This window comes from Dicentrarchus labrax, unplaced genomic scaffold (genome assembly GCF_905237075.1).
Source record: "Dicentrarchus labrax unplaced genomic scaffold, dlabrax2021, whole genome shotgun sequence".
Lineage (NCBI taxonomy): Eukaryota > Metazoa > Chordata > Actinopteri > Moronidae > Dicentrarchus > Dicentrarchus labrax.
Window position 1 is genome coordinate 18,250,530 of NW_026136711.1, and position 19,881 is coordinate 18,270,410.

The window sequence follows — 19,881 nt, forward strand, 5'->3', positions numbered from 1 at the left end:
TGATCAGACAAACGCCTTTGAAAGTGGACAGAGTGAATCCATATTATAAAAACTGTTAAATTAACACAAGGTAAATGGAGCACAAATAAGTAAAAAACAGAATGTAAAAAAATGTGTAGGTTTTGTTTCGTGGAAGTTACCAAGTATTGGAGACAAAAGCCTGTGTTCAAAACAGATTTTGATAAAGCTACAGCCAAACACAGAGGATCTGATAACAAGAGAGTGCTCTGAACACTTTCAAGGCCAAAGAGAAAAATGTATTCAGAAATGAAACGCATGACGTTCATGATGCAACCTTTATCAGATAACTTGAATTGAAATACAAAACACTTAAAAATATAAAATCTCTCCTTTTTAACGTATATTTAAGTTTACACAGTTCAGGGAGGCCTAATGCTCATCTGAAGAAAGCAGACAGCTGTTTTCACTATTAGATTAGTATCCATATAGAATTAAGTACTATTTATTTTGTCGTCCTGTATATCTCTAAGGTGTAGTTACTGAACTTTCCTGCCTCTTTATATAATCATGATGATGTTTTTTTCGATTCTCTTTTGATCTGTAATTTTCTTAAATTAAGTTGCACTTAAATGTCCAACCAGTAGTAAAACCCTGACACGTGAATAGAATCTTCTGTGATGATATTACAGCAAAATGTTTATTTCACAGTAAATAACACTATGTGTTTTTAAAAGCATTACTCAGTGATAAAAGTAAAATCTCCTCTCTCGCCTCTTTTTTAGGCCACAGGACTCTGTTTGTGGGAGTTCGGATGCCCAGGCAGAGCCATCGTCACCACAAGCCTCATGGCTCTCGGCACCGTAAGAGAGACAGACGGGCAGGAAGCCTCGCAACACAACAAAGCGAGGAAACTGAGACGACCACCTCTAGTCATGGTAACACACACGCACATATACACAAAACCTCTTTTTAGCCTACAGTGTCTTTTACTTTTCAAATCCAGTATGTTTTAATGCTCATCCAGTCATTTATCAGTCGGAGAGAGAAAAAAAGATTGACTTTGATCTCAGTATAGAGCATGTGTGCATACTTGCACATCCACCTCCCAGAGGGGGGGCAGTGGCTGTTAAACAAAGCCTATCAATACTGTGGACACTGCACACACTTGCACACACACATGCAGCACTCCAGGCTAAAATTGACAAGCCCACTAATTAACCACGAAAGAACAGGAACTAGTCAGCATGTTGCATGTGTGTGTGCATGTGCTTAGGTAGATTTCTGTGAATGTGTGCGTGTGTATATATGTACCCAGCAGTCATTTAAAAGGCACGCACTGACAAAGTAAGTTGTGTTTGTTCACCACTTGTTCTTCCTTCTCATCCTCTCACTTCATCAGACACACCGTCCCAGCGGGTCCAGTTCATTCTGGGCACAGAGGAGGATGCTGAACATGTGGCCCATGAGCTGTTCACTGAGTTGGATGAGATCTGTGTGAAGGATGGCAAGGATGCGGAGTGGAAAGAAACAGCCAGGTCAGGATCTCCTCTGGGAGCTGTTGGCAACAATGCTTGGCAATAAAGCTTCTGACAGTCCTGCGGCTCTACAGCTGCACTGTTACGAAGAGGGACAAGTGTACAAGTGGTAGTTGCATTTAAAGCTTACTGAATTGTTTTTTGGTAGGTTAGCTCCAAGCTCAAATGAGACGACAAAAAACCATTGCTATAAACTCATTCATGCTGGTCAAATGCCATTTCTCAAACGTTTCCCTCTTATTGTGTGGTTGATGTTTACGTCTATGATCTTTCCTAAGTGGAAATGGTGTAAACCACAATGTAAAAGATGTAAAGCTGACGTGTGTGTGGGATGGGTTTTCGTTGTAAGGTATAATGCTCCCTTCTTCTTGTTTGCATTCAGTTGAAATGGGCCTGTTTTTATCAAACTTCAAAGAATTACACTTTACATGCTCTAAAGACCCAACTTGGGAGCAAAATGTTTTTTCACTGAGTGACCACATTTATCAATTAAGTCACTCCTACTTTCAGCGAAGTGTAGGAGAAATATTATATTATATTATATTATATATAAGAGCAACTTTCAAGTGATCACATAATCACCAAAAGGAATAGCAAGTCAGAGACAAGGACTGCTAGTAATCTGCCATAGATTTTTTAATCCTTAAATTTACTCAGTAATATATTATTCTGCAAGTTCTAAAAGTAACTTTTTAAAAATCATTAATATATATATTTTTATAATATAACTTTGTGAAATATTTAATATTTCCACTAGCATTTAAGATGTGAGACAACAATCTAATATATTTATAATCTAAAAATATATCAAAATAAATATATGTTGTATTTATGGAAAATGCAGTACTACAGTGAAGATACATGCGAAGAGATTGCAAACAAAATCAATGTAAGATTTTTTGTTGTAGTTGGTGTAACATCCTATGAAATGTTCAAATAAAATGCAAATAATAGGCTAAATATAACCATATTCTGAATAAAATGTAATTGCTTTAGATTTATTAAATTTTTTATTAATTATATTAATGTATTATTTATCATGACCAAGGTTATTTTTTTATAATCCTTCCAGAATATGTCTCAAAAGGGGTCTGTTCAACTCACTTATCACTTGTGTCTGTACTGTCATCTTGCATTTACTCTTAAATTTAAGAGCCTTTTTAAGTTGTAAGAAATTTGATGAATAACCATTATTTTTTGTGTGAAAGATAATAGTACTTCACATTTACTCATACTTACAAAGTTCTTGCCTGTCTTCACCTCGCAGGTGGCTGAAGTTTGAGGAAGATGTGGAGGATGGCGGGGAGAGGTGGAGCAAGCCCTATGTCGCTACTCTTTCCCTTCACAGTCTCTTTGAGCTCCGCAGTTGCATTATCAATGGCAGTGTGTTGCTTGACATGCATGCTGACTGCATTGAAGAGATTGCAGGTGAGAATTTTCCCAACTGACATATATTAATATATTAGTACCAAAGCGCTATCTATCCTGACAAAAAGAGGTTAGCTCTGTCTGACGGTGCAAGAAATCAGTTTTTAATCATTGGTGGAAGTGACTGGTGTTGCTTCTTCAAATGGATAAGAATTTATTTTCCCATCTTTCGCTTTCCTGCTCTCTAAAGTCACTTCTCGCCCCTGTCCTTGAGTGTTACACTCATTGATATAAAACAGGCTCTATATCTCAGCTGAGATGCCCGCTGGATGCGTGCTACAAATCGATTTATCCTCCTAAGAGAGGAGACGCACATACAGTACAGGCCTGAGGGGAGCATCCTCGTCACTCGAGATGTACAAACACACAAACAGACACACACAGACTTTTGTTGTGAGTCTCAATTTAATTTAAATTACTGTCCTGTGATGTAAACATAAACGAGCACAAAACTGGCCAGTGATTTTCCATACTTACAGAACACCAGTGGCTCTAAATGCTCAGTATAGCTGCTCGGTGGTTGCATTTTACTGAATTATTGCAGCTAAACTCCTGTTGAACCTGATTTGCATTAAAATCCACAATTACATAAAGCTACTACAACAGTTTGAGCTCATTTGCATGCAAGTATGCAATTTATTACACACCTGTAATTTGCATGCGAGCACACGATTGGGTAAGCTTTGTCCACATATGTCCATGAGTGACCTGAACGAATGATCATGGTTTTAAATCAGACAGACATGTAAATGATTTATATTCAAAGTGCAAGCTTTTACACATACACACACATACACCAAATGAAGACACAATGGTTCAGCCTTCCTCACTACACAGTCTCCTGCAATTTAATCATTAAATAGATTTAAACAAAGGCAACAAAACTGTTTGCAAATTGTGTTTCACATTGCTGACCATCCACCCCACACGTACACACACACATAAAAAGATCACGTGGTTTAAGGCTCTCCATCAGTCAGTCCTCCATACTCCTCATGGTCAGATTGTGACAGGTTTACAATCTTGAACAGCCTTGTTGCCTGCAATCATTCCTCTTCTCCAGCTCTCCACTGCTCTTCTCACTTCCCTCTCTTCTGCATGTGACTCCTGCCAGCAGCACCTGTATTTCAAACGGTAGCCAAGATGGTAGAAGAGATGGAGACAAAAAAAAGTTCTTTATTTATTCACTTGTTTATTTTTGGAAGTGTAGGCAATCTGAGACCAAGATAATGTAATAGAAAAGGCTTGAAGTTGCCTAAAAGGAATATTCTAGTCTTTATCATGCAATGCATAAAGCAAAACCTCTATTTTGAAGCACAGGAATGAATGTCTGTAGCACCAAGGAGCTATAGGATGGATTACCAGATCTAATACATTAAGACTTTAACACAGATTGTGTGGTTGAAGGTAATTCTCCCTGTCTGTCTAACACCCTGGTGCCCAACTCATTTAATTAAAACGTTTAGTGGAATTCAAGTAGGTAAATGTAAGCTAAATCAGTTATGCAGGTTTTATTTTGGAAGCCAGCATGCTCTTAATCCACCTGGTTTTAAAAAGTCTGACATTTGACTAATTACTCTCAAATTGAAAATCAGATGGTAATTTATTTAAAGCAGCAACAGTGAACTTTCATTTGGCCTCTGTGGACAACTGTGGTAGTGTTTCCACCACCTCATTTCATTGATTTCAAGGGTAATCTGAGTGAATTTGACCTGGTTGTAGGCATTAAGAATAACTATATAGAAATAACCATCTTCTCTGGTCTCATGTGGTCGTATAGAGGTATCAGTATTAAACTGAGACTGTTTCATAACAAGTTAAAAAGTCCTTGTAGGAGGTTTCATTAAAATAACTGCTAATTAACATGAACAAAGAGTGTGAGTAAAATAACAGAGGGTGCATACACCAGTTCTTCAAATATGACAGATATTATTGGATGTGTCTCATTATCATATGCATAACTGATGGATGTCTGTCAAGTGATACTTTGGAGGAGGCAGAGCTGTAGCCGTCGTCTGAAATTAAAAGGAACGTGATCCTCAAGTCTATGAATTGTGAAAGGAGGATGCATTAGATGTAGTGAGTTTGTGAGTTTTTAATTTGAGGCTCCTCTGTGTGGTTCTCTTGTCACTGTCCTTATTAACATGGCTGATTATAGTGGCACTAAGTTCAACACATTAGCGCTGGCCTTGAAGTGTGCTCAGAATGAAGGCAGGCACTGCAGTGGTGTAGTGTGTGTGTGTGTGTGTGTGTGTGTGTGTGTGTGTGTGTGTGTGTGTGTGTGGTTACCGGGCATACAGTTTGATTGACTGTGGAGGAGGGAAGGAAAGAAGGAAGGAAAGATCCAGTGCTGACTCAGCAGGTCACTATGGAAAAAAGGACTGGGAGAGGGGTAGTGAAAGAGATGCTGATTATTCTCTGCAGTCTCACAGATATGTTGGACACATATTGACCTTCCAACGCACACTCTCTGCTCAGCACTGTGCCTTTACATACTGATGATGTGTGAGGCCATTATTACAATTTAACTACAGCAATTAAAGGAAAAAGCAAATGTTGCACAGTTCAAGGAAGGCTTTATAGTTGGAGGATTAAGATTCTTTATTAACTAGGTTTTTGTTTGTAGAGCTTGGTGATGGATTCAAATTCTGGTCAGAGTAGCACAAATATGTACATACTATACAAAGTAATCTGTCACATGCCATTAATTTGTCTCATATCAACACAACTATCTGCATATTTCTTCATCCATGTGCTGCAGACATGGTGCTGGACCACCAGGAGGCGTCCAATGAGCTGGACGACAGTGTGAGAGTGAAGGTGCGCGAGGCTCTGCTGAAGAGACACCACCACCAGAATGAGAAGAAGAAGAACCTGATGCCAATCGTACGCTCCATCACTGAGGGAAACCGCAAACAGTCAGAGCCCCAGCTGACAGGTGGGACTCTGGGATACTGTACAACACATGCACACATCACAGATCATCTGTTGGTGTGAATCAAATTTAGAAATTCAGTCTCATGGAAGTTATACTTACTTTTGGACATCTGGCTACAGAATCAGTGGAAAGTAAATATGAGTTGACTGTGATATAATAAGACTGCACACAATTTTGTATGAGAATTATGGATGGACAAAAACTGGGCAATAAAAGGAGACTGGAAGATACTAAAAGAAACAAGACTAAGTAACAGACAGACATGTAGAAAAGTCTGATCTTTAAACAGTGACACTGGATGCTTTTAGGAACAAACTGCCAAAAAACATTTAACTGTTCCTGAGCAAATGGGCGATATATTGGCAGCTAAGCATTACTGCCTTCTTAGGTTGTTTTTTTCACTTTGCACTTTGGCAGGCCAATAAATGTATGTACTCTCTCTCTCTCTCTCTCTCTCTCTCTCTCTCAAACGCACATGCACACCCACACTCTTACTGTCCAGCGGGGTCAGCCACATCTACCCAGCCTCCGCCAGCTACAGAACCAGCCAAGAATGGTGGCGGACAAGACAGCACCCAAGTGGACCTCAGCAAGGTAAACAAGCAAGGGTTTTTTCTCACAACTGTGTGCAATTTCTCAGTGCACACTGTTTACGTATGGATGGATGCTGTGAAGAGTAGATATAATTAGGGTAATACAGCAGTAACAGCAACCTTTTCTGGTTGTACAGGGCTATCACCTCTATGCATAGCACTCTGATCTGTAATCAGTGTTTGGTGTACTGTCAACATCATCAACTAGGTCACACAGTGCCCCCTAGGAAACAACAGGAAAACTTCATCTGATCACAGTGCATCACTGCAAGATTGTTTAGTAGAGCCACATACAGGACACAGATAAAAGCTTCCATTTAGCCGTTAATTTCCACCTGGGATTTTGAGTACATATCTACATTATTTAATATCCCAAGCACTGAAATGCTACCTAGGTTCTCTGGTATTAGGCTGCACCTGTGGTGGGACAGCTTTATGTGTAAGATTGATTTCTGTTTGCACTGTTTGTTCTAAAGTGACAGGATGCAGGGATCTCTTACAATTACTACTGTAGGTATTAAGTCATTTTTTGTATTTTTATGTGATATTGAATTCTACCTTGTCTCGCCAGGTGGATCTGCATTTCATGAAGAAAATCCCAGAGGGTGCAGAGGCCTCCAATGTACTGGTGGGAGAACTGGACTTCCTGGAGAGGCCCATTGTGGCCTTTGTCCGTCTCTCCCCTGCTGTGCTGCTCACCGGACTCACTGAGGTCCCCATACCTACCAGGTAGACAGCCACTGCTCTCCAGTGCAGTTAGTTTAGTTATAAAAACATGAATTGTGTGAATTCAACAATCCAGGAATGATCTAAATTCTCTAAATCATAAATATTAGGTTCCTGTTCATCCTCCTGGGCCCAGATGGAAAGGCTCAGCAATACCACGAAATTGGACGCTCCATGGCAACCATCATGACGGATGAAGTAAGAGCGCTCCGTCAATTAAAATCTACCTTCAGAAACCTTCCCACAACAAATTAAATCTCAGCATCTGTCTTGCGTGTGAAGTCAGGCTGTTAAGTTTCCTCTATCCTTCACTTTTGTCTGGACCAGATCTTCCATGATGTAGCCTACAAGGCAAAAGACAGAAGTGACCTGCTGGCGGGGATAGATGAATTCCTGGACCAGGTGACGGTCCTACCACCAGGAGAGTGGGACCCCTCCATCCGCATCGAGCCCCCAAAGAGTGTCCCCTCTCAGGTAAACAACAATGATGACATAGATATTTGCTTTTCATGTTTGTATTTTTGCTACAATAAGCAACAGTGGCTGTTTAAGTAAAGTGTAGAGCTACTTTTTGATATATGTCTATTATTGGTTGCGTGCAGGAGAAGAGGAAGATGCCTGGAGTCCCTAATGGCACAGCCTGCCAGGTAGAGGAAGAGCTACATGCTGAGTACCATGGGCCAGAGCTTCAGAGAACTGGAAGGTAATCTGTCTTTTGCAGGTTTGTTACACAGGCTTGTTTCTTCAGTAATGCGTGCTATAATCCATGGTAAATAAAGACGCAAAATTAAAATGTAAAAAGCAAGATGTTATACCCAACAGATGTTGAATATCAGGATACGCTGTCATAAAAACAGCCCGTGTAAAAACATGGATTAAGCACTTGTTTTCTGAAGGGATATGTGGAAGCCTGAGGCTGAGTTTAGCACTCACCACCGTATTTGTCAGTTGATGCGATCACAAAATCTAAATTTGGATTTGTGAGGAGCTGAAGTGAGACAAGCAAGTGACAACCACAGTGGCCAAGTGTGACAGCCTGATAGACAAGCACACACCAAAATACTCTGAACACTCTGCACATCTTGTTTCTTGTTGAAACCCAGTCGTTTTACATCTCACCTTGCTGCACTGATGTTTTAGGTTATTCTGGCTGATTATCTGCACAGGTTGAGCTATACTGGAAATGACATGAAGTCACTAAATTAAACGTATCAATAACAGTTGCAAAAGGAGAGTGCAAAGAGAAATGGCATTCAAGCACAGTCTGTACACGCCCACACAGTCATGGAAAGAGGTCAAATCGGGGGAGTGAAAACACCTGTGTGGGCAGACCATGGCAGTCTAGGGCCTTTAATTATCTCTTTAGTGGAAGAGTGGTCTTTAAAATGCCACTAGGACACACACTGGATGAAGTGAAATTCACTAATGAGACCCTAGAGAAATTTGTATTGTTTTTTGTTTGTTTGTTTTGTTGTACTTGAACAACATGAAATTATACCTTTTGCTGGTTGCTGATTAGTTGTTAGCCAGTTTCCCGCTTAAAGGGCCAGTGTGTAAGATTTAGTGGCATCTAGAGGGGAAATTGCAGATTGCAACCAACTGAACACCGCTCACGTTGATATTTGATGACCTGGAAATGAAAACGGGCTGTGAAGTGTGTAGGAGAGAATATAGGAAGGAGGCTCTGGAGCCAGTGTTTGTTTTGTCCATTCTGGGCTGCTGAAGAAACATGGTGGTTCAACATGGCAACCTATGAAAGAAGATCCACTGCATCTGTAGATAAAATTGGCAAATTTTGAGGTAACAAAAAAAATTCTCTTTTTCCTAATCCTTCTAAATGTTACACACTGGACCTTTGAAGAAATAGTTTGACTTTAATACTGCTTATTAGCTTTCTTGCCGAGAGCTAGATTACTACTTACTTACTGCTATGTATCTAAACTTAAGCACCTCTCTTCTTTTGTTGCGTGTCATGATCAGGTTGTTCGGTGGTCTGATACTGGACATTAAGAGGAAAGCTCCGTTCTATCTGAGCGACTTTAAGGACGGCATGAGCCTCCAGTGTGTGGCCTCCTTCCTCTTCCTCTACTGTGCCTGCATGTCTCCTGTAATCACCTTTGGAGGACTGCTGGGGGAGGCGACAGAGGGACGCATTGTAAGAGCACAAACACACTCAACAGACAGACATTGAAACAGAGGCAAATGCTGTACTCGCATATGTGATTAAAACATTATGGATACAGCATAGACATTTTACATCTTACTGAATACTATACTGCACATAAGACATATACTCTCCATTTCCACCATGTGTTGCAGAGTGCTATTGAGTCCTTACTTGGTGCATCAATGACGGGAGTAGCATACTCTCTGTTTGCTGGCCAGCCTCTCACCATTCTGGGCAGCACAGGCCCTGTGCTGGTTTTTGAGAAAATTCTCTTCAAGTTTTGCAAGTATGTATTACAACAAACTCTCTGTGAGATTTATGTCATCACCGCCCTGACATTTGTTTTGCTAACCCCTCTTCTCATTTCAGGGACTACAAGCTGTCCTATCTGTCGCTGAGGACTTGCATCGGCCTGTGGACGGCCCTGTTGTGTTTCGTGTTGGTTGCCACAGATGCTAGCTCCCTGGTGTGCTACATCACTCGCTTCACAGAGGAGGCGTTTGCCGCCCTCATCTGCCTTATCTTCATCTACGAGGCCCTGGAGAAGCTCATCCACCTGGGAGAAGTCTACCCCTTCAATGCACACAGTGATCTGGACAAACTCACGCTGGCCTAGTGAGTAGCAAAATGTTCGCCCTATCTGTTTTCTTTAGCTTTCACCTGCATGTTCAGATCTTTCATTGTTTTGTTTTTTGATTGTTGTTTTTCTCTAAGAATGTACAGTTATTATTCTCTCATCGTGAGAAACTCCTCACTGAGTGTTTTTGCCCTTGTTGTCTCTTCATTCCTGTTCTCCTCTAAAAGCCTTCAAACCACATCTTTGCATGCAGTTCCATTTATGTCTGGCCTAATTTGACTGATAAAACATGTGAGCCCATCCTTGTCAGTCAGCCACTGAGAGCCGTTCTCTCTCTCTCTCTCTCTCTCTCTCTCTTGCACTCTCTCTTTCTCTCTCTTTCTCTCTCTCTGTAGCTGTAGGTGTGCAGAGCCTGATAATCCCAGTAATAAAACCTTAGAGCTGTGGAGTGAGAGAAACGTCACAGCTTCTGCTGTATCCTGGACCAACCTTACCGTCAAGGTAACGTAACTATGTGGAAACACACACACACACACACTCACACACTTTGAAGCATAATCTCTCTGTCTTTCACATGATAGCACAATTTGCATTTGCTCCAGCGTGTTTACTTTTGTTAACATTCAACTAGCCCCCCACCTCACCTTCCCTTGAGCAGCTAACCTCTCTGAAGGACATTTGCAAACACTGACAAGGACATTCAATTGATTAACCTTTCACTGCTGTGTGTATAACTGAGCACACCAAAGGCTTGCTTTGTTTCTTATGTGCTTTCACTGCTTTGTAGACTCTTCCTGCCTGTCAGATAATGTAGATACAACAGTCTTTTGATCCATTTTCTCATGAGTCATCTGGCGGACGGACCGGTCTAAATGGACTCTTGAAATGCACAGATGAAAGTAGATAAACAAGCATGTATTGCATGTATCCATTTTCTCATGAGTCATCTAAGGCCATTTTCATCTAATAACCTCCATGACTCTCTATAGGAGTGTATCAGTCTGCAGGGCCAGTTTGTTGGGACGGCATGTGGCCACCATGGCCCATACACCCCAGACGTTCTCTTTTGGTCTACCATCTTGTTCTTCTCAACCTTCTTCATGTCTGCCTTCCTCAAACAATTCAAGACTAGTCGTTATTTCCCAACCAAGGTAATCAACCAGTATGGCTAATCACTTAAGATACCAGACATTGGAAAACCTGACACGCCACATTAGTAACTACTGATCTCTGAGTGTTGTTACGTATCACCCATGCCCAGGTGCGCTCCATGATCAGTGACTTTGCAGTGTTCCTCACCATTGCCTTCATGGTTCTGCTTGACTATGCCATTGGAGTGCCATCCCAGAAGTTGAAGGTTCCCAGCAAATTCCAGGTATAGAAGAAATTATAAAAATAAGGTTGAACTTGATATAAACCTCCACATGGTTATGGCTGAATCATGGCCTCACTCCTCTTTAATGGGATCCTCCAGCCTACCAGAGACGACCGAGGTTGGTTGATCGATCCAATAGGGCGCAACCCATGGTGGACAGTCCTGGCTGCATCGATTCCTGCTCTTCTCTGCACCATTCTCATCTTCATGGACCAACAGATAACTGCTGTCATCATTAACCGCAAAGAGCACAAACTGCTGGTGAGAAAAAAATCTGGAAATTTAGAACATCTAGCTGCCATACGAAACTATATCTCTGCACCGTTGTTTTCAGCTGCAGACTGTAGCTCAGTTATTCATGCACGTATCTGTACTCTCTGTTATGCAGAAGGGCTGTGGGTACCACCTGGACCTGCTGATGGTCGGGGTGATGCTGGCGGTATGCTCCATCATGGGCTTGCCCTGGTTCGTAGCGGCCACGGTGCTGTCCATCTCTCACGTCAACAGCTTGAAGCTGGAGTCAGAAAGCTCAGCTCCAGGAGAGCAGCCTCGCTTTCTGGGCATCAGAGAGCAGAGGTTCACTGGCCTGGTCATCTTCCTGCTCATGGGCTGCTCTGTATTCATGACCGGAGCCCTGCAGGTTAGTCAGACAAGCAATGCAACGCTGCTGCCCTCTGGCTGGGACATTTAGGAAGATCACTTAAGTTGTTGTTACTGAAGTTGTTTGATGTATGGTGTTTTTTTTTGTTTTTTTTTTTACAGTTCATTCCTATGCCAGTGTTGTATGGTGTTTTCCTTTACATGGGAGTATCTTCATTAAAAGGAATCCAGGTAATGTGAAATATGACATATATAATTGTGACACAGGAACATTATTGGATAATATGGTAAAGATGATTTACAGTGAAGCCACTATATGTTATTTTGAAATGTTCTGACTTTGTCACCCCCTAGTTGTTGTGTCAATGTGTATATTTTTCCCTCAGTTTAAAACTTAGGGGTAATTTGCAAGATGCAAACATACAGTTTTCAACTCTTAATATATTTGTAGTTCAACTGGGAGTAATTCAAATACAAAAATGTTCCAAGTTGTACTCTTTCCCTCTATAACCCAGCCTCTTAATAATTTGGCTGTACCTTTTGTGCCCTCTCCTGATTTAATTAATTCTGTTGCAATTCAGTGAGTCCTCACAGTTAATTGTCAGACCAATCTAACTAAATTTGTCGTTTATAATCACTTTCTTTCTCTTGCCACACTCACCATCTGTGCCTCTGCTCTTGCTCTTCTCCCATTTATTCATTTGTCTTGTTACCCTCTCTGTCTCTAACTTCCCTACCACCTGCACTCATCTTCATCATTTCTCAGTTATTTGACCGTCTGAAGTTGTTCGGCATGCCTGCGAAGCACCAGCCAGACTTCATCTACCTGCGCCACGTCCCCTTGAGGAAGGTGCACCTGTTCACTGTCACTCAGCTCACCTGTCTGGCGCTGCTCTGGGTCGTCAAGACAACACCTGCTGCTATAATATTCCCCATGATGGTCAGTGGACCCCCACCAACATCCCCTGTCTCTTCTCATTAGTCTTTCCAAGTCTTCCATTTAAATAAGAACCATTTATTTTACTGTGCCTGCAGGTGCTGGCGCTGGTTTTCGTCCGCAAGCTGCTGGACTTGTGCTTCTCCAAACGAGAGCTAAGTTACTTGGATGATTTAATGCCTGAATGGAAGAAAAAAAATCTTGATGATGCCTCCAAAACGATAGAAGAGGTAGTCTAAATGGACTCTTGAAATGCACAGATGAATGTAGATAAACATGCATGTATTAACTGTATATGCTTGTGGCGGGGTGTGTGTCTTTTAGGAATCACAGGGTATGCTCAGTGACAAAAAGGAAGATACTGTTCAGATTCCAATGGAGAGCAGCAAGCCTGTTCAGACCCCAAAAGCACATGATCCCAGGTGAGCAAACACACGTATACACCTAAACACACTTAATTTGACCGAATGGACATCAGACAATCGGAACGGTAAGATTGTTGTGATGTATGCTTGTCTTGTTTGGGTGTAGTCGTCTGTTTTCAAGTGCACCCTGTGCAACTAACATGCAAAGACCTCTCCCTAAGGCCCAAAGCACCCCCACCTTATCCCTTATCTGTTTTCTCCTTTTCCTCTCCCTGGTCCTCAGGTGTGACCCCTCTGATATTAATATATCTGATGAAATGTCTAAAACCACCGTGTGGAAATCCCTCAACTCCAATCAAAAGGACACTCGTCCTGTGGCTGCTAAGAAGGCAAGCCATATCCTCCTTTTCCTCACCCCTGTCATCTGGAAGTACTCCCGCTACACATTGTGATCATTCGCTTCTTTTGTGTTTTGCAATTGTTGCTCCAACTGGTAATTGCGAATTTAGGGCAACTAAACTGTGCTCTGTGCTGTGTTAATACCAGGTTTGTATGTTTTTACTCTGCAGGATTGAAGGGATAGCGTTCATAGACGAGTAAAGGATGTCTTCAGTCCTGGCAAACTCAGCTGTCCCACTTGACTGTAGTTTTGGACCACAGGACACTGCGATTTGACTGCTTTGACCGTCAGCCTCTTCAGCGCTTAGAGAAACCACCCCTCGATGATTTCTACCAGCTACATGCAAACACACAGATAAAGACAGACAAACACATGCACTTCTATCTTTGTGAGGACTGGAAATATATTTAAAATCGTATTTCCCTGAACCAAGGCTCTAAAATTAAAGCCTAATCCTCACTCTGACCCCTTGAACTAGAAGCTAGCACCAACCTCAGCAATCTTAACTATCTTAACCAGTTAGCCAACCATCAACATAATTTACTTTTAGCTTTCTATTAAACCAGACAAGGAAGAGTAATACGTTCTGGCCAGTACACTGCCTTTGGCTTTCCATCTTGGTTGTGAGGTTGAAGGAGAATATAAAGGATTTAAAGCAATCTCTCCTGTAGCAGCATTTACCTTTGAAAATTCAATAGTATCAAACAGCTCTTTTAATTAATTTGTATAGAGCAATGAGACAGGCTCTGATAATGTCATGTAGAGACAATTCCTGGAGCTGCTCCATCCACAGTGACAGTAAATAATGGAACAACTGCGAGGACACTGTGACAGCTGTTGGCAGCCATGGTGATTTCACTGAGATATGGGTGCATTTGCTGATACACAGCTGAAAGCCATGCATTTATTTAAAAGTTATTTGGATGTAACATCTGAAGCAGTCGTACAAGACGCCAGTTAGTCAATTAGTTCAGTGCCACTGGTCTGTCTCCAGAAATGTCAACCAAAAAGTCAGGGGGATTTGTTTTCAGCTCACAGGGACACAGCTGTTGTTGGTCTATTAATATCGGCTTTACTGCCCAACATCAGTGAAATAGCCTATTGTAAATTCTCTTGTTTAATACTAGAACGAGCCGTAGCCATAACCGTAAACTGAACCATAGCGCAGATTTAAACCAGAAATATGCCAGTTGCTGGTTTATTAGGAACAACCTGATGAATGTAAAATGACAGTCCTGCAATAAGTTGAATCATGAAAGTTACAATGTTCCGTTTTTGTTTAAACTGTTTCAGAAAAGTGTTGATTCAATTGTATGATCATTTTTAGAAGACATAGTTTGTGGCGCTGTTAAGTTTTTTTACACTGACAGGTGTTTCTGTTATTTTTACTATCCCATTAATTAATGATGAGAGTCTAACAACTGCATTAGTTTAGGTGTAGCTAATAAACACCTTATATTCCTGCTGTTTTAAATCTGCAGTAATTACGTTAGGGCACAAGCTGTAACATGGACATATTTTCAGCTTTGAATTTGATATATTTTTTATTACACAACAGCTGTTGGGAAGCCACATTAGCATTCATTTTGTGATTCTGGCCTCCTGTTGAATGTAAGTCAAATAGTCTCTCTTCTTTTAGCTCTGATTTTGGTCTCCACTAAGATCTTGGAGGAAATATCTGGCTCTTTTGGCACTAAATGCTCCAACTATATTCACTGGCTAGTCACTTACTTTGTCAGCTGTACAGCAAGTTTTTAGAGCTGTTTCGCTGAAAACAGAGTGGTGAGTTGTGGACTGGAAAATCCGAACATGAGCTGAAATATGCTATAGCCTAAAGCTTTGTAAATCTAAGAGTGACTGCAGAACATCATCACTCCAAACGACTCCCTTCAAATACACTTTGCCTACATTCATACATTTATGTCACTCTAAATTGACATTTGTTAGGCAGGTCATTGAACTGTTCACAATGGAATGGGCCACATTAAAAAAATAATGTGAAGAGCCAAACAAAGATAATCTAATCAAATAATTAGGAATTGAGGCTTGCAGTGTGAATGTAGCCTTAGTCATGTGATCCATTGTTAATATGAAAATATTGATTATAGCTGCTTTAAATACATTTCGTCCTCACAAAAGATAGAATAGCATACACACACACACACACACACACACACACACACACACACACACAACAACAACAACCTCTCTACTCCCATTTTTCACCCTTTCATCAGAAACAATACCCAGGTTTCCCACCTCCACTGTACACTCAGCTGGGTTATGATAGAGTATAAATGCTCCTTTAAAAACAAACCAGGTTCTTTTTAATATTCTCAGTAGGTTTATCAGTCATTATTCCTTAAATCTACTAGAGTCTCTTTTTTTAATGTGCCATTGCTGTGTTCTTTTATAGTGATGATAGTCAAATATTTAGTAGATTTTAGAAATACATTGCAGGTTCAGTAATACATAGACAAATCCTCTTTTGGCGCATAAAACGTTGTGTCAGTTTTGTGTAATGATGTAAACTGAAAACTGTAAATGTCAGAAGACCCACTTCAGTTCTTCAGTTGAAGCAGTGGCATCAATAACGTGTTTTTTGAGGCGTGATCTTTTTCCCTTTATGGACGTTTGTCTTTGAACTACTGATTGTGTAGGAAGGAGGTTGTTCTTACAGAATCTCTGTCGTGTTAGTACAGTGTCTTATTTCTTTACCTCAGACAAGTTCAAGAATGCTCCTGTAAGGCACTTTGGGTGATGTCAGGTCAGGTGGAACCAGAGCGGAAAAAATGGTGTGTGTGTGTGTGTGTGTGTGTGTGTGTGTGTGTGTGTGTGTGTGTGTGTGTGTGTGTGTGTGACACAGAGAGAAAGACTGTGTCTCTTTGAGTATCAGGAAAAAATAACAATTTTGCTTTTTGTCTTTTTTAGGGGGGTTAACAGAATTTTCTTTCAAGCAATAATTCACCCAAAATCCAACCCAAATTGAGCTTACTGCAAACTTTTTATTTATCAGGGTTGTTTTATGTAAGTGCAACTTCTTTTTATCAACCTGGAGTTGAATAAAGGCAGTTGAGGAAAAATAATAATATTTGAAGCCTGAAAAACACTTTTAATACACGTGCCAAAAAGAAAATTTCAACTATTACACACAATTAAAGGAAGATATTCTGACATTGTCACAATTTTCATTCATTATGTGGCTTGACAAGAAACTTCAGTTTGGATAAAGAAGATTCTACTGTAATGTTGCTCATCCACCTTTTTTATTATCAGAATCACTTCTGGAAGTTGTCTTTAATTAATTTAGGATACCACTCTGCTTTCAGAGCGTAGAAAAGCCAAAGGGAGATGATGGTGTGAAAGAATGACCTTCAATAACACTTTATTTGTAGTTGCACTTTCTGTAGATAAAGAATTTGTGATATATTTTATTTTCAAGAGATCTATTAAGCAATTAAATGATTTTACAATCATTTATTACTTATTTATTATTTATAACAATAATATTTTTAAATATACAATGTCAATGTGTTCTCTTTGCTTTCTGTATATAATGTAATAAGCAAGATGAGCTAAGACAAAGGCTGACGAATGCAGTACATGAATATTCTACTTCAACCTTCAAAGGTTATTACACAGAGAGCAAAGAGCTCTGATGGGAGACATCACAAGTTCGTCTAATAAACCATGATTGTCACACCCTTTTGCCCTCAAAGGAGGACTTAGAGAGCCTTGAAACTGCTCATAAATCAATTATTGATTGATGTTTTATTGGACAATAAAAATAAGGATGAATGACAGATAGACTGTTTGAAAAATAATATTCAGCCATTCTTGCCTTTATTTTTATGACTATATATGTTTTGCTTAACAGCACCCACTGTGGCCACAGGTGAGAATTACGATATAATAATAATATTAAAATATCGTGTAACCATAGCACAAGTACAAAGGAGTTATCAAAGCAGGAAACTGACTCAGTAATCCTTTGTAAGAGGAAGAATGTGTTTGTTCTTCTTACAGAAATTACATAGTTTCACTTTAAATGGTAATGAGATGTCCCAAAGACTCATTTTAGAATTGAGTAATTATTTCTGGATGGATCTGTACTTTCAGGTTAAACATCAGAGAGTTATCAAATTAATCTATTACAAAATGATCCATTTAAAATATTTGATCCATTAACTGATGGAGTCATGTTTAAAATCTATAAACTCTTTGTTTTACCGTCCAGGTGAATATCAGTTCATTAATTGTTTTATAACAATCTTCAAGGCTACTTCCTTCATAGTCCCCATCGTTTCTATTCAAGTGACTTTAAAGCAAAGTACAAAAGTACAGTATTCTATCACTGTAACATCACATGCAGTAATACCTCCTCCAAGACGTGTATGAAAGTTTTGTGTTTGCTGTCATGTACTTCTGCTCCGACTCAGTCAGACTTTTGAATGTGAATATTCTTTGTGTGTCTGAGGACCCATAATTAAACTAATGAACGGCATGACTATATATTATTGTGTAGATATATATTCTAAATTACATGAGTGAGTTCAAACAAATGTTGCGTAAATTGAGAAAAAATATGAAGAAATGCTTCCATAACGGACTTGGCCAAATTGCGAAAACACTTTTAAACACCCAGAGTTCAATGACTGTATATGTGCTTTAACAAAAAAAACTTAATTATTAAGCAATTGTTAATGTAATTTTAATGAACATCATGTGTCTTATTTCCACTCATTAATGTATATGTGAATGTATGGTAAACATGCCTTCATTATACTGTAGGTTTACTGCATATACATGTGACTGAGAGAGGTCACAATTTTCGATGGATGTGAGTATAAATATGTGTACTGTATGTGTGTGCCTATCATAGAATACATAACCACTTCCTATTGTGCTTTTAAAAGCCATTAATGAGGCACAGGTTGTCAAAAAAAACGTAATTTCTGTGTCCAATTTTGTATAATTGTACAATTCCTTCATCGCATAAAAATAACAGACCCTTGTTTCGAATTCTCTCCTGAATTCCTACTTCATTTTTATGTGTAGATAAAAGTGAAAACTGTGCACTGTGTAAGGCTATGTCTTTCTAATGAATATAAGACAAAATGTGCGTCTGTTTCAAGGACAAGGTCAGTTTGACAGAAGAGGAAAAGGATGAAAGATGAAGATATGTATATATATATATATATATATATATATACAGTATATCTTAGAAAGTGGGAGATTTTCAGGGTGAAGATCACCTGTTCTGCAGTAACCTTAATCCTATAGTCTTGGAGCCATAGAAAGAGTGATGCCTTGTCTCTTCAACCACTGAATGATTAGTCTTGAACAAAGTGGTTCTACATGTTTTATATGTATATGTAATTTAATTTTTGATTATGGAAAATGATAAATAAATAATTACAGTTGAAATGAAATTAAGTGTTGTTTGAGTTAATCCATCATGTCGTTACCTTAAATCATTTCATTTCGCAATAGGAGACACTGAATTGTATGTGTTTACATGTTTGAGCTATAATGTATTTTGATGTATTTGTTGAGTTGTACCACTAGGTGGCAGCAGAGTCACAATCCTTTCAGGTAGATTGGGCCTGTGATGAATTTGCCCTTCAAATATTTATTTAAATCTAAGACTGTTACATCAGTTAAATAAAGATAAACACTGTTTCCACGCATGAAGTATCTCACTCCTTCCACTCTCATTTACCTTCCTCCTCCAACATCCTGCAGTCGTTTCCATTTTCCTTGTACTGTCCCCCCTCCCTCCTCCTTTTGCAGCACCCCTTCCCCCGGTTTTTATCCTGAGGTGAGAACACAGTGTGCACATCTGGAGGTGATCCTGACTGCAAAGGAGTAGCCTGTGGGAAGGGCTATGGGGTTAAAGATGCACTACACTCTGTATGTATATATCTATGTGTGCATGTGCGCCTTGAGGGTGTCATGTGATCCTGACTCCCAACTGCTCCTGATTACAAACATCTGGTGGGCTGTGGCTTTATCGAATCGGAGGAGCTGTTGCCTCGGACATAAGGTGAAAGGAGGGAGGTGGGCAGGACATTTTGAGTCATTTTTTACCTCAAGAATTGAATCAGGGGTCAGCGTAATGCTGCAGATCTATTAAGTGACGTTGGCTGCCCCACATAGTGTTAGTACATGTGAATATACATCATATTAACTTAATTTCAGTCAGCCCGTTTGTGTATTGCATTTATTATTATCATGTGGGTGCAGTGTGGGTCTAGGCCAGTCAGCTGAGGAGAGACA

General features: G+C 39.9%; 1 protein-coding gene across 1 annotated transcript in view; it reads left to right on the forward strand.

The window, feature by feature from the left end:
• The window catches only part of slc4a8 (solute carrier family 4 member 8), a 30,455-nt gene extending 11,421 nt beyond the window's left edge, over window positions 1-19,034 (forward strand). Inside the window, exons 3-25 of the mRNA XM_051414350.1 lie at window positions 744-896; window positions 1,361-1,496; window positions 2,764-2,924; window positions 5,686-5,862; window positions 6,365-6,456; window positions 7,027-7,184; window positions 7,292-7,379; window positions 7,509-7,655; window positions 7,784-7,884; window positions 9,162-9,336; window positions 9,501-9,634; window positions 9,718-9,963; window positions 10,321-10,426; window positions 10,915-11,076; window positions 11,187-11,300; window positions 11,400-11,561; window positions 11,689-11,940; window positions 12,063-12,131; window positions 12,667-12,840; window positions 12,936-13,067; window positions 13,162-13,259; window positions 13,486-13,591; window positions 13,772-19,034. Of these exons, the coding sequence (XP_051270310.1) occupies window positions 744-896; window positions 1,361-1,496; window positions 2,764-2,924; window positions 5,686-5,862; window positions 6,365-6,456; window positions 7,027-7,184; window positions 7,292-7,379; window positions 7,509-7,655; window positions 7,784-7,884; window positions 9,162-9,336; window positions 9,501-9,634; window positions 9,718-9,963; window positions 10,321-10,426; window positions 10,915-11,076; window positions 11,187-11,300; window positions 11,400-11,561; window positions 11,689-11,940; window positions 12,063-12,131; window positions 12,667-12,840; window positions 12,936-13,067; window positions 13,162-13,259; window positions 13,486-13,591; window positions 13,772-13,777 (3,149 nt within the window). The 3' untranslated portion in view covers window positions 13,778-19,034. The remainder of the gene's footprint in view (window positions 1-743; window positions 897-1,360; window positions 1,497-2,763; window positions 2,925-5,685; window positions 5,863-6,364; window positions 6,457-7,026; window positions 7,185-7,291; window positions 7,380-7,508; window positions 7,656-7,783; window positions 7,885-9,161; window positions 9,337-9,500; window positions 9,635-9,717; window positions 9,964-10,320; window positions 10,427-10,914; window positions 11,077-11,186; window positions 11,301-11,399; window positions 11,562-11,688; window positions 11,941-12,062; window positions 12,132-12,666; window positions 12,841-12,935; window positions 13,068-13,161; window positions 13,260-13,485; window positions 13,592-13,771) is intronic.
• Window positions 19,035-19,881: the final 847 nt, after the last annotated feature.